A 15,492-nucleotide genomic window follows, 5' to 3' on the forward strand; every position below is an offset into this window, starting at 1 on the left:
TTAACTACCTCCGCACGGGTATCAAATAAAAGTTTTACTCATTTGGGATTATATTTTAACCTATATATCCGCCTGGATTCACCGAGTCAACTCCTTATATTTCAATCATTGCTAATATTTTCGAAATTACTTTTCCAAAAATCAGTTTTAAATATCAATGTTGGAGGATAATATTTAATTTATCTCTCTTACAGGTAACTTCCATGTCGCTAAGCGGTTCGTAAACAATCTCCTTAAATTACTAAACTTTTTATTTTGAAAGGAATATAAACATAAAGGCGGGCTTAAGTTATCTATAATCTGAAGAAATTTCCTTTATTACCTTAAAAATTAACTTTGGGCACTTCTCCGTCATTCATCGTTTTATTTCCATTGGCGGTAAGATCTTTATTTATAAGGAAATTAATTGTATATATATATACTATTATATTGTTATGTAAAAACTATATGACCGTCTGGCTAGGGTTACATAGTTACATTAAAAAAAAAAAAAAACATTTTGTAAATTATTTTATTTATTTATGATATAATATTTTAAGTATCGTTCCTGTGCTCGACAATATCGGAAATATTAAAGTAGCAGATTAGTAATACATATATAAATTAATCAATGTCCATATTTTTGCATGAATTCATTAACGGATGTACCGAATTTGCCATCTGGGTTGTATATTTTGTCCATTTTAGCCCACTCTTCAGGGAATTCTGTTTTCATGGCATTCATCATCTTTGATACGAGATCCTTTTGTTTTTCAGAGCATCTCCCGCAGCTCTCCTGCACAGCATGCGCGATCTTCACTGTGTATTTTGACAAAGATAAGAATTAATTAATTAATCTTATAATACATTAATTATATGCTACAAGTATAATATATATATAAGTAAAGTGTTTTGAAGAAGATTTTATTTAATAATATTATTAGACAGTAGCCTGCGCTTCGCAGTTTCACTCGCTTTACAAAAATAAATTATTAGAAATAATTATTTTGATAGAGCTGAATTTGCCCAGTAGTTAGATTACGCACAATTCGGGTTCAAACCTCGCAATAAACAATTTAAATTTTACGTGCTCTTATTATTGTTTCAAATTCACAACGTGCTTGACATAGAGGAAAAACTTTTTTTTTTTTTAGCATTAGCAGCCTGTACATTTTCCCACTGCTGGGCTAAAGGCCACCTCTCCCTTTGAGGAGAAGGTTTGGAGCATATTCCACTACGCTGTTCCAATGCGGGTTGGCGGAATACACATGTGGCAGAATTTCGTTGAAATTAGACACATGCAGGTTTCCTCACGATGTTTTCCTTCACCGCCGAACACGAGATGAATTATAAACACAAATTAAGCACATGAAAATTCAGTGGTGCCTGCCTGGGTTTGAACCCGAAATCATCGGTTAAGATGCACGCGTTCTAACCATTGGGTCACCTCGACTCTGAGGAGGAAAAACATCACGAGGAAACCAGAATTAAATCTAATATCAATCAAATTTTGTATTCATCAGCATCAAATCAGCGTGATAGGAGTTCCAAACATTCTCGTTAGAAAGAGATGAGGAATTATATTATATAATTATGCCCAATAGTTTGACATTTATACACTGTTCCCACTAATATTAATACCATTATAATGTCATTGTTGAGATTTGTAACTTAAATTTGATAACAAATAAATTTTAAAACTTAATGTTAGCATGTAAAATCTTTCTCCTTGATTATATTTAACTCTTATTTCCTTAATATTTTGTTGCTACACCTTGTAGCCACTCACTCATCACCACTGTACACTACCTGTTCTACTACCTGACAACAATACTCAGTACTACTATTACGATCAGGCACAAGAAAATAAATTCTTAGTGCCAGAACGCACTGGTGCATTTACGATGTAAGAGATTGTGAACACTTATCATCAGAAGGTCAATGGTCCATGATAAAATTAAATATAAAACTTACCTTTGATTTCGCTAGCTTCAACGGTACATGTTCCTGTGCCAACAAAGCAGTCAACGTATGGTTTCAATAGATCCTTATTACCAACAACTTCATTGAAGTTAATGTGCTTGTATCGGGTGAAGTTATCGTCTGGAGGTGCTGCGGCGACAACAGCAACAAACGCAAGTACAAGCGCAAGCTGCATTTTGACTTCTGTTACAAACGAAACGTATGAATTAAATTAATTAAAACACGAAGATAAACACTTTATTATTAAAATGTTATTATTGCGTAAATCAATAAAAAAAAAATACTTTATTCAAGCACTTTTGAATCGTCATTTAATCAACGATATTGAGTGAAGCTACCACCGGTTCGGAATGTAGATTCTACCGAAAAGAACCGGCAAGAAACTCAGTAGTTACTCTTTTTTAACATTTAAAAATAAAGACGTGTTAGTTAAATACTAATTATATATGTATGTATGTGAGAGAACGTGTGATAAAATAAATAGTAAAACCAATTTATAAGTAAACAATGTATATTTAAAACGATAACAATAAATTATACTTATTCTTAAACACTAATTACAATGAATACGATATAATATATAGAATAATTGAGTTTAATTACAGAATAAGTACAAAGATACGCTCACCTGGTTTAATAACCAAAAAACAGTTCACAGCACCGATTGTGCCGTGTTCAACACTGAACCACTTCTGATCTGTTGACATCCGTCGACCCTTTTTATAGCAACTTGTCCTTTTGAGTCAATAGCACAACCGTATTATAAGATCGGATTTGATTAAAAATTATATTATCTCCCACATGTTTGTATGTAATATATCCTGCCTGGAAGTCAACAAGTTTTAACTCCACGCTTTTTTATCATCTGTATAATCTTGTAATGAATAATATGCCTTCTTTACAAATATATTTTCTTACAAATGATTTGAATTTATGAAACGGTAAAGGTAACAATGTCTGCGGAATTTTATTATAGAAACGGTTACCATGCACCAAGAATGATTTATTGACTTTGCGGAGTCGGAAACTTGGCGTTATAAGCTTATCCTTACTTCTTGTGTACATACAATGATTATTATCACTGATTTAATCAAAGTGATCAATGTTACTGTAAATATACATAATATTGTTGTAAATATACTTTGACGCAACAGTGAGTATTCCTACTTTGTTAAAAACAACCCGAAGAGAGTCTCTAGCTCCAAGATTATAAATAGACCGGATTGCTCTCTTTTGTAAAATAAAAACAGATTCAATATCTGCAGCGTTATATAAAAGTAATATGCCATATGACATAATACTGTGAAAAGAGCCAAAAAATACTAGACGAGCGGTATCAATATCAGTTAGTGGTCTAACTTTTCTGACCGCGTATGCTGCGGAGCTGAGTCTTCCTGTCAGGGACGATAAATGAATGAATAAACTCCGCTGAAGTTTGGAATCCAATGCTATTCCTAAAACCACGGCCTATTTTTTTTTAGAAAAATATAACATGTAACAACAAAGGTAAAAGATCGCAGAACTTCCACTGGAAATAGAAATGTCACGTAAAACCGAGTCGGTTATTTTGTTTACTATATTAAACAAAGATGAGTACGATTACAAAGATATACAATATGTTTTCTTTGTTCGTATTTACAAAATTGTTAACAATAAATCTGTCTGAACCTACTTTTTTATTTATTAGCGCACAATTTATACAGTTAAGCTAATTAATTTAGTTAAACATATAAGTTAATTGCGCAAATATGCATCTTTTATTATATTTTTATTATTTCGACTACTCGGCTGTTCTGGTTGGGTTGGTCTATCATACGTCGGCTTACTAAAAAAAGGCCTCTATGAGGATTTTATAATTCTTTGTCTTTTTTTTTTAATATTTTTTATTGATTTGATTTTGTATCTCATATTGTAATTTTTTATATATATGTATATATATATTATTTGTTTTATTTTTTGTTTTGTGAAGTTTTGTTTTTATTATACATTTTTTTATTTGTCTATGTAGTTACTTTTATGCATTTTTATGATTATATTGTTCATATTTGTACGAAAATTCGCCATACAGTCATTTGTAAAGAGACAAATTGAAACTTTTTATTTTTTTTAATAATTCGGTTAATTTTCATTCCTATATAGTTTAAACATTGACTGAATTCATCAATTTGAAGATTGGTGACTGAGTGAGTAGTTATCAAATTAGAGAACTTTGACTGGCGATAGTTAAAAACTATTTGTTTCAGTATTGTATAATTTTAGAAGAATAATCAAATTTCTCTGAATTACTTAATTAATTAATAAAAGGATGTCTACGTCTGTCCGAGACTTGGCGAGAACTATCGAGCCCCCAGCTGATATTTTTTTGGCCGGACCCGCGTTTGGTTTCTGAGGTTCTCCTTAGAACCCCAGAGTCCTTACTCTGGGTCTAGCTTTATAAGTTAGGCACATAATAGTTACCTTTATGTTTTGAAGTATGATCCGCAACAGGCAGTCACTTATTCATTAGTTGGTCTCACAATCCACAAACACCCTTTTAAACAAATTTTTATTACGACTCCTTTATATACTAAAATTTAGATAAAACACCGTGAATCTTATTTAACATATATTTAAATCATTAGTGTTGTTTCTCATACATAATTAAATTAAATAATAAAAACTTATTAGTTTGTATTTATTCATATATACAAACATATTATAAATTAAATTAGCGTTCATTTGGTATCATATATTAATTAGTGAGCCGAGATGGCTCAGTGGTTAGAACGCGTGCATCTTAACCGATGATTTCGAGTTCAAACCCAGGCAAGCACCACTGAATTTCATGTGCTTAATTTGTGTTTATAGTTCATCTCGTGCTCGTCGGAGAAGGAAAACATTGTGAGGAATCCTGCATGTGTCTAATTTCAACGAAATACTGCCACATGTGTATTCCACTAATCCGCATTGGAGCAGTGTGGTGGAATATGTTCCAAATCTTCTCCTCAAAGGGAGAGGATGCCTTAGCCCAGCAGTGGGAAATTTACAGGCTGCTAATGTAATGTAATTTAATAGTTATCAGTCCCCTCTTTGTACGAATAAAATTCTTACAAGGTTACTTCTCTAATATCTGTAAATATATATAATTCTATTATTATTATAAATGTAGATGTTTAGGTGGATGGCAGTTGGTTTCTCAATCATGCCGGAGCGGCTGAACGGATCTGAATGAAATTTAGCACAGAGACTATAGTCTGTAATTGCATATAGTTTACTTTTATTCAGGATACAGGATATTATATAGGTCACACCTGCACACGTTCATACAGGGTCATCATAGAAAACAAGAGCCTCTTCTGCGTTTCCTGCTTACTGTTTTCGGTAGAATACACATTGTAAACAAGTTTTTACGCTTAACGATACAAATATACTAAAAAACAATTTTAATAGTTATACTTTAATTTGTTTTTTCCAGAGTATATATTAAGAAAATGTTATCGTTAGTTGCATATTTAGAGAAATAAATAATTTTTAATAAATTTTAATCATATAATTTGACTTTTTTTGCTGTCTTTAGTCTAAGTCGTCTCAGGAAGCCATCTTGTATGCACGGGCGTTTTTGAAGAGCTCCGAAGGATTGTTATTAACTAAATTGTTACGATTTAACAAAGAATTAATTTTACATGTAATAAGTAGCTTGCTCACAGTTTTTTATTAAACAAATTATAATTTTCAAATAGCAATGTTTTAGTTGTGGATGGTGAAAGTTTTTCCTAAATAAAATTAAAGTAAATTGTAATCTACAAACACCAATTCTAACTGAACTAATGTATACTATTTGACATTAAAATTTTCCTTTAAAAAATATTTTTCATAATTTTGGCATGAAATGTAGACGAGTGACTTGTTGGCGTTTTAAGGAATGTTTAATATTTCTTATTGAGCTATTGTCTATGGACCAGTGACCACTTACCATCCATTCCACCTACCTATACTATATATATTTAAAAAAACTTTACACTTATATTGAAGAATTTAGTAGGAATTTATTTTAATTGCTTTTTTTATTTATTTGAACAATCGTACTTTGTTTACGGATTTTTTAACATGGAAATCAATGATTTGATATGTAATGAAAGCTACATCTCAGAAGAATAACAAATGTATCTAATGATCTACATTTCAAACAGTGGCTTGGTCGAAAGCGAGACGAAAATAACAAATTTCCAAAAATTTAAGACCCAAGCAACACACTAGTCGTAGAGATGAAGCCTTAAGATCCTGAAGAGTTTCCTGAATTTAGCGGCGGTAACAGCTTATTTACTTTTAACAACAGGTCACTTGATAGGAAACGAAATTGATTATATATATATATATATATATATATATATGTATTGCTTCTACGTATGTAGTATATGTGTTTGGTATACATTATTTATATTGCATTACATTTAATTGATACCTCTTTTAATTTATTTTCAATTATTGAAATATGGAGGAAATCGACATATTTCATAGCATACCAATTCGAGTCATTGACGTTGTTACGTAAAAAAAAAGATAACCAAAGTGGAAGGTAGGTTCCAATGGAAAGCACGACTCAGAAAAAATGGTACAGAATACTCCTAGATGGACAAATAGTCTTAAATAAACCGTGAAGAACCGTGATAGTAGATACACCCAAGTGGTCAAGTATTAGGAAAACCTCAAAGATCTGAAGACCGTAGTTTCAGAAGATACAGGATACGTAAAAGTAGTACTTGGAGACTACCTATGTGTTTTATATGTATATCGTCATTCCGTTGTATATGATTATATCAAACCTATGTATCGTACTTATATAGGAAGACTATAATATGTAATAAATAATATAATGTATGTGATGCTGTCCAATATTTATTTATATATAATATTTGGTTGTTTCACTGTCATCATAATTTCATTTTGACGACCTCCATGGTCGGGTAGTGTGTACACCGGTTTTCGTGGGTAACGCTACACTGAGGTCCCGGGTTCAATTCCCGGCCGAGTCAATGTAGAAAAAGTTCATTAATTTTCTATGTTGTCTTGGGTCTGGGTGTATGTGGTACCGTCGTTACTTCTGATTTTCCATAACACAAGTGATTTAGCTACTTACATTGGGATCAGAGTAATGTATGTGATGTTGTCCAATATTTATTTTATTTATATCATAAGTATTTCCTTAGCTAACAAGTATTTTCCTTTGTATAATTGAAGCTATCATATACAATTTAATATAGCATATCCACATAAAGATAGGGCTCGGTAAAAGGGAAATTATTATTATATAAAATACACTTCGATTTAACAAAGAATTAAATATCGATGATATTGAGTTCCGTTTGTTCTGCATTAATGCCATGTCGACACTCGTATTCGAATGTGAAATTTCGATATTTTCACAGTCGCACAAACAGCGATACAAAATACGGCGCGGCGGCAATTTAACTAGTAAATTATTTACAAGAAATATCACAAGTATATTATGATTTTAATTTTAATTTGAATTTGGAATTCTTTATAGAATGACAGATGAAGTAACGATATTTTTCTTTATCGTCGAGCACAAGATTATAATCACAAAATAAGCACATGAATATTAATATGGATGACGAGGGTATGTTTTTAAATACCCAGTGAATGTACGTAACATTTGTAAAATATTAAAGTTACTGGGTAATTAATAATAAACAGTTAATCCAAACTGAACATAAACACTTCAAATATATGTTCAAATTATTTCTTTACAATTAATATATTATTTTTTTAAAGTCAGCGGTTTAATTTTCCATCCATAAAGGTTATTTCTTGCCTATATATTCATATTTTACATCAAGCGTACTTTTTTTTATAGTGCGTGGAGGAAAGAATAAATAAATATAAAATAATCCTTTATTTGAATTACTCTGATGGCATAAAACTTTCTCGTACTTGATTATTTGAGGTACTCTTACATTTTGATGTTGTGATAAATACATTAACATTCAACTTTAATAATACTATTATACAGTATGCTTATAACTTGAGATATTTCAAATAAAAATACACAGCAAAAGAAACATAACTATACTCATAACAATCAATGTTTAAAATAGCAAAGAATCAAAAAAGAAAAATAAAGTAACAAAACGTCAATCATAAAAAACTATTAGCTATACTGTGCTAGCAGAAATAAAATAATTTTATTTTTAAAAGGGCACGAGGATAGCTTATAATTTTTTTTAGAAAATTATTATAAGCCGTATAATAAAATATTATTTTACATATATTATTGTTACACTTTGGAATATCCAATTTATTTGTATAACGCGTCGACCTCTTCATATCAGCATTCAACAGAAAACAATGTGGATGTTTCTTCACAAAAATATATAAATCCCTTATTTCATGTATGATAACGGTAGCTTAGTAGGTGCTTTACAACTTGTTAATGCGTCAACGCCCAAATAGCCCGCATGCATTTCTTTTGGACTTGGAATACTTTGATAATCTCGACACTTCTACCCCTGACATTTAGACCCTAGGACATAGAAGTCATAGAAGAAGTAGAATATCAAATAATCAATTTAAGTGTAACTTTTTTAAGGCAGATTCAAGGCCTTACTAAAATAGACTCTAAATAATGGATTCCAGTGAAATCCGTATTAAAGAATAATTACTGAGAATTATATTCATAGAATCTACGCTTTGCATCGTTGAAAAGTTCATTTTAATTTTATCTGGATAAGCTATATGTCAGTCAGTTCTTTTCCGAAACTTTACGATATAGATTTAATGTTTTAAGTATTTTTTGATCAACGTAGATTAATATGTAAGACGATGACAACTCCTTTACAAATACTAATCTAGTTATCGAATAAAATAACTCATCATCGTCATCATGATGCCTGTAAAGACGCCCTGCTGGACAAAGGCCTGCCCAAGGATATTTATGACGGCCGGTCTTGCGCTATCCGCATCTAATAACTTCAAGCAACCATCAAGACACAATGACAAGATCGACAGTCTAATTTTTATGGGGCCAGCTGTCCACGTTGCATCTTCCAGTTCGTCGTCACCACTCGAGAACCTTTCGGCGCATGCGACCAACAGTTCCGCGAGCGATGTGCCCCACCAACGGCTACATTTTTTCTCAATTTTCATATTCAGCATAAACAATTTGTCATTAAATCTCAAATGGCAACGCTTAATTTATTCGATGTTTTGAACTACCATTATTTTTGACAACCGTTCGCTTTCTCTAAAGATTGATTTAGAGTAGTGAAAAAAATGTGTTAGATTTTTTTACAATTTGAAGCCACTATTTCGACTACCCCGAATTCATTTTTATATCAAAGAACTCTAGGAAATACAAAAAAAAACTGATCGAAATAGTTCCCTTTTGAAGGTGACAATATGGAAAAACTAAAATAAACTGACTAAGCGCTTGTAGTAATATGAGTGGGATTTATTTTAGGTGTTAAAAAAATAATACAAATATTTGTATATTCGTTATATATATTTTCAATATATTTGTATTGATTAAACAATTAATTAACTATGTACATGTATAATAGTTATGTAACATAGTATCATGTAAATTAATGTCCGTATTTGTCGAGGAATTCACTAAGAGTTTTGTCAAATTTGCCCTCAGGGTTGTATAATTTGTTTAGCTTCTCCCACTCCTCAGCTAATTTTTCCTTAATAGCATTGATCACCTGAGCTATGAGGGTCTTTTGTTTTTCAGAGCACTTGCTGCAGTTATCTTCCACGGACTGAGGGATCCAGTCTGAAAATTGATATTATAAAAACTTAAAAATTAAAATGGTCATTTATATATAAAATTATAACGCAAAATACAAAATAAGTTAATAAATTTTAGAGTAAAATGAAACAGATAACTTGAACTATCTTCTATCAATCATGTCTACTATCTAAGCTAAAAGGCATTAGATCCTGCTGGCCGAGGCTTAAATCTTGATTCTAGATATAGTTGGAAGCATTTACGTTATTGCGCTTTGACAAACACGCAAAGCTATATTCCTGTGCCTGAACTGTTTCAGGTCGAGTCGATGTCTTTCCATTTGAATATGAAAGTCAAAAAATAGTGTTCTTGTGTTTGTGGTACTCACTTGTGCCTTGTATATCTCTCATATAGATATTCTAGTTATCATCATCATTACATAGTATAAAACAAAGTTGCTTACCGCTGTCTGTCCCTATGTATGCTTAGATCTTTAAAATACATGAATTTTGATGCAGTTTTTTTTAATGGGTAGATTGATTCAAGAGGAAGGTTTGTATGTGTAATATATGTACAATATAGTAGAGAAACACTGATTATTTAAGAGGTTTCTAAATGTGATGTAAATAAAAACATTTTAGCGCTTACATTGCAAACGCTGGCTGAACCCTACGAGATAAATCAAAATAATTTTCTACAGTATTGTACGTCTTAAAAAGGTCTCCAAAAATATGATATATGTCTATCTCTTAGGGATAACCCACATTAACCATTTTTTATCCTTGACTTTTTACGAGAAATAATGACTTATTTTCGAAGCGATTTTATGCAATAAATCATTAACCATTATCCACTTAAGTACCTTAAATACATTGTGCATTTAATATAAATCAATATGACCCTTTACAGCATTTAATACAAAAGGGACATTCAGGGTTTGTATTGTCTAATGTCGGAAAAACTGTGAATGCTGTAACGAATTCTGTAGAATATTTAGTATCAGCATTGCACTTGTAAGAAGCCGGGGTGGGTCGCTAGTTCTAAATATTCTAATTTTGTTCATAATTTAACTGATCATAGATTTTGAATCCCACTGAATAATATTTAACTCAATAAAAAAAGTGTCAACTTACTTCTGAAATCATTTCTAATCCTGCTTATTCTACATATTGTAAGCCCACTAAATCAAATTTGTTAAAAAAAGTGTCAACTTACTTTTGAAGTCGTTTCCTTCAGGCGTACACTTTCCAGTTCCCAGGAAACATTCCGTGTAAGCCCTCAGTAGACGATCATTCTCAGTCAACTGAGTAACATCGAAGTTCTCGTAGCGGTCGAAGTCAGCGTCGGGCCGTGCTGCGACCACCGCCACGAATGCGAGTACGAGGATGAGTTTCATCTTGAGTTCTGTGGTAAGGTATGATTATGAAATATCTTAAAATAATAATTCCATCTTGACTGATTTCAGCCACGGCGGTCAACCGTACCAAGGAATACTAGCCTGCATTGGTCACAGTGACCAATGGTGCGTCTGCGAACACATTGGTAACACATGAGTACTTGAAAAATCATATTTGAATGAAATATTTTTATCTGATTAACATTAGCACATTGATTGGTAAAACTTTTTTAAAACATCATGTAAACGCATACACAATATTTATTATAATTAAAATTATCTAACGTGGCTTACCTTTAACGATTGAAGTTTGTTTCAATGTACTATTATTTTACGTAGAACGACTCCTTTATATACTTGCATTCGGATAAAGATCCTTGAACAATGACTAGTATAACCTTAATTTTTACATTTTGTTGTTGGGTTTTTCGGTAGTTTTATATGACTGTAAAGTGTTAGAGTAATTGTTTTGTTAATTTATTTTTTATTGAACTTTTTGTCTGTCCGTGACTATTAAAATACTTGACGACATGTTGCATGTATGTGATTAATTATAAAACGAAAAAAAAAACAATTAATTTGGTAAATACCTAATCATAATAATCTTTAAATTAGGCCTATTGGTATGGTGGGAAATATTGTCTTTGGTTCCTAATGAAATAAACCATAGATTCGCTAATAATAATTCAACTATATTATGCTTTACAAACAGCTCTTTATTAATAATATAATCTTTATTTATAATATACACTTTAATTTTGATTCTAAATTACCCATAGGGAACTTCATTGACATTCAAAATGTAATTTTTCCACGAATCATAATACTTATATACAAAATAAAATTATTGATCTCGACCAATGATATCACGTTAATTTAATGTCAAAATTATTTATTAGTCTTTACTTTTCCATTGATTGGATAATATACATTTTGACGATCTCTTTGTATTCTGCTGCATTAAAAACAGTCAGCAGCTGTTGGAAAAAAGGGAAGATTGCTTTCATACTGGTAGTATGAAATACAAAGAGTATTCATTCTTTAATCCTTTATTGATGTTGTTTATGTGATATTAATTAAATATAGTAGGTATATAATGTCAATTCTAATTAGGCACCGTTTAAATGTTTTTTATCTTAATTTAATGTGTATAATATAATATAATTTTCAAACAATATTGTATTGTGTTCAGGCTAATTAAAGTGTTAATCAATTGTATTCAAAATAATCATTAAAATAATTATTAAGTCATTTTGTAATTTATGTGATGTCGACTAAAATGTAAAATCTATTTTTGAATAGGTATTTAGGTATTTAAAAAATATTATTCGCGTTAAACGATATATTGCTAAAAATATTTAAAATACCTTTTTTAATATAACACAGAAATATTTTTTATTTGAATCAGTGCGATGGATAGTAGATATTTATGTAATGTGCCTGAGTAATACAGTTTTACAAATAAATTAAAAAAAAGTAAAGTAACAACCCTAAAAGTCCCTCTGTTGGACTAAGTCTTAATTTTTTAGAGAGTTTCGAGATAATTCTATATGCAAGATTATTCCATTGCGAGTTGTTTGAAAAACGCAAGTGACATCTTTTCATTCAATACACTGCCTAGCATAAATAATTATAAAGACATGTTCTATTCATGAAAATTGGATATAATATAGAATAAAAATAAAATCATATAAAATTGTAATACTGGTGCTTGTTCAGAGATTTCATTAAATGTTTCTCAAAACTATTAAGGTTTCAGCTGGAATTGTCGATGTCATTGAACTGATATCATCGTAAGGTCTCACAGAACGATTTACAGGTTTGAATTTTATATGAACATGCATTTACGATTCCTAGATGAATCGTAAATGCATGTTTTATTAGAAAATCTTGGAACTCCAAGGCAGATTTGAGATACAACTTTCGTTGAATCAATTTTACTATGGCTCAATTAATCTGACTTGGCTACTACTACTAATAGCAGATCCATTCCAGATGTAGTTCAAGTGTCAATTAGATATTACGATGTGAAGATAACTTTTGATCCTGGGCTTAATTATAAGTTAAAGAAAAATTTAATAGAAATGTACAAATTTGACACACATAACGCTTGTACAAAGGTTTCAATGTACATTAATAGATACATAGATTAGCCAAATATGACCATAAGTTCACGGATGTTGCACCTGTTGACTTATTATATTATGGCCTACAAAACACACTATTCAAAGCGCCACAGGATTATCACCCTTCGAAGTAGTATTCGGTCATACCGATTCTATTGTTATTTTTTGTCGATTTTCAAATGTCTTATTTACAACAATTACTTAAATATAATATAAAACACATAAAATACATTTATAGATATATATTTCTATTATTTTATTATATTATGTAATTAAAAGAAAAAGAGAGGAGAGGAGGTGAGGAGGTGAGAGGAGGAGTTACATTTGCAAAAGTAGTTAACATAAGATGGAGTCTTATCTTATCAAAAATAAATTCTTAGATAGGAAACTTGCCCTAACATAGTATCCGTAACTATTAGAGAGCGACTAATGTAAGTCACGCTTAAAAATCCAAAAAAGACCTCCACAGGTGGTGCATTGTGGTGCTGACGTTGATGAAGAACGCCGCGCTGCGCCATTTGACTTCAAAATTTGAAGGTAGCCTGGGTCTGTTAACCGTCATACAAGGCCATGCCAATAAACGGGACAATAAAATATTAAAATAATATATTTAAGTTCCATTTTAGTAAGATTTCTGTTCTACATTACATCAATCTATAATTAATGCAACAAATTTATTTATATAGAAATAAAATCATAGGTCAATGTGCCCTGTAATAAGAAGTAATCTGATTAAAATAGAACGAACATTGTCTGTTAAAGCGTATGTAAATGAAAACCCGATAGTAAAATATACGTTATTATAAAATGTATTCAATACTAGGTCATTTTATCTCGGTTGCTTCGAAATAAGTGGTTGTTATACATTTTTGAAGAGCTAAGAAATAGCTTACTTTTTAAAAATAATCTGCAGGACAAGTTTCCTAGCGTTTCTTTTTTTTTGTTTTTAAGGCATTTTTGTGAAAAAAAAAACAAGGATAATAAAGAAATAAAAACATATTTGAATCATTAGAACTTTAGAACATACTTTTTATTGCTTTAGTATGACATTATTTTATTGAAAAAGATATAATCCTTCTCAGTATTTATTAACCCAAGTGTATTAGGAATTAGTTTTACTTGCTTATTAAAATAGTAAAGAAAACAAAACTAAAAACTTATAATGTAAGCTGAAATTGTGCTTTTCAGAGTCCCATATACCGGTCAATTTACTGTGAAATCTTGTAAATGATGGTCCATGCCTTGCACTGGCAATTGTACACTGTGAAGTAAGCGGGAAAAATTAAATAGTCTACTTGATAAATAGTTAAATCCAGCACAGCATTTTCAAACCCAAAGCATTTTTTAACACTTTATTTAATAAATGAGTAAAAATATAGATTCAGCAAATTTTAAAGTAATGCCGTGAAATATATAATAGGGAAGAAGGCGCAAGAGATATAAACTATTTTGTATCTCTAACTCATGACCTATTGATGCTCGTGTGCCTTCCTATAATGAACGAATTAAACGTCAAATAATTCACTTAAGCATCACTGTTTGTATATTTTTTAAAAGAAATATGAAGCCAGGTTTCAGGGTTTACAAAATTGGACAATAAATAATTGATTTCAGTAAAATCCGTATAAAAAAATAATTACTGAGGTTCATGTTCGCAGTCCAAACTCTACATCGGTGGAAGTTGTAAGATTAATTTAATCTTCTAAATTGAATCTGCCTTTAAAAACGTATATATTTATATATTTTTTTTTAAATTTCTTATAAATAAATACAGATTAATACTTATACAATAAAGTATTTTGTAAAATAAAGCGGAAAAAAACACACAATTATCAGATGTCAAAGGAAAATAACATATTCTGATGATGAATCAAAATATAAATCATTCAGCCCAAAGAAAACGTTTTCTGTCCTGAACTCGTGTATAAAGGTTAACAGGTTTATTTTCGTAATTTTATCAAATCAGTGTCTTTAGCATTAATAGGATTGGCATTCTACTAGGTTTTACTCTTCGTGGAACTTTCCTACAGTATAAGCGTTTTTTGTAGTCGATACAGCCAAGTTTTATAATGTAAAATATATTTTATCAAAGTAACTTTGCTTCTTCTAAAGTGGATATTCTGAACTAAATGCAGAGGGGATTCAATATTCCAACCATTTCGTTGTATAATGACAGCCTATTTACAGAGCCAAAAAAATCATCTCGTTATCGAATAAAATAATAATTCATCGTCGTCATCATCATATCACCAAAAAACAACCACTACTGGACAAAAGCCTTC

The 15,492-nt window shown here is 30.7% G+C and overlaps 2 protein-coding genes across 2 annotated transcripts; both read right to left on the reverse strand.

Moving 5' to 3' along the window:
- Window positions 1–525: 525 nt before the first annotated feature.
- Window positions 526–2,641, reverse strand: LOC125070383 (ejaculatory bulb-specific protein 3-like). Its single transcript, XM_047680227.1, has 3 exons — window positions 2,591–2,641; window positions 1,954–2,145; window positions 526–798 (listed from the first exon to the last, which is right to left on the reverse strand). The coding sequence occupies exons 2-3, from the start codon at window positions 2,135–2,137 to the stop codon at window positions 608–610; spliced, it is 375 nt and encodes a 124-aa protein (XP_047536183.1). The 5' UTR covers window positions 2,138–2,145; window positions 2,591–2,641; the 3' UTR covers window positions 526–607.
- A 6,806-nt stretch (window positions 2,642–9,447) lies between these two features.
- On the reverse strand, window positions 9,448–11,386 carry LOC125070384 (allergen Tha p 1-like). The gene is made up of 3 exons (XM_047680228.1): window positions 11,379–11,386; window positions 10,904–11,092; window positions 9,448–9,733 (listed from the first exon to the last, which is right to left on the reverse strand). The coding sequence occupies exons 2-3, from the start codon at window positions 11,082–11,084 to the stop codon at window positions 9,543–9,545; spliced, it is 372 nt and encodes a 123-aa protein (XP_047536184.1). The 5' UTR covers window positions 11,085–11,092; window positions 11,379–11,386; the 3' UTR covers window positions 9,448–9,542.
- Window positions 11,387–15,492: the final 4,106 nt, after the last annotated feature.

Source organism: Vanessa atalanta, chromosome 17 (assembly GCF_905147765.1).
Source record: "Vanessa atalanta chromosome 17, ilVanAtal1.2, whole genome shotgun sequence".
NCBI lineage: Eukaryota > Metazoa > Arthropoda > Insecta > Lepidoptera > Nymphalidae > Vanessa > Vanessa atalanta.

Excerpts from the sequence above, each read along its gene's own strand:
- LOC125070383 (XM_047680227.1), bottom strand. The coding sequence starts at position 2,137 with ATGCAGCTTGCGCTTGTACTTGCGTTTGTTGCTGTTGTCGCCGCAGCA. Across the intron at positions 799-1,953 it reads TGAAGCTAGCGAAATCAAAG|TGAAGATCGCGCATGCTGTG; the intron begins GTAAGTTTTATA and ends CAAAATACACAG.
- LOC125070384 (XM_047680228.1), bottom strand. The coding sequence starts at position 11,084 with ATGAAACTCATCCTCGTACTCGCATTCGTGGCGGTGGTCGCAGCACGG. Across the intron at positions 9,734-10,903 it reads TGAAGGAAACGACTTCAAAA|ACTGGATCCCTCAGTCCGTG; the intron begins GTAAGTTGACAC and ends ATCAATTTTCAG.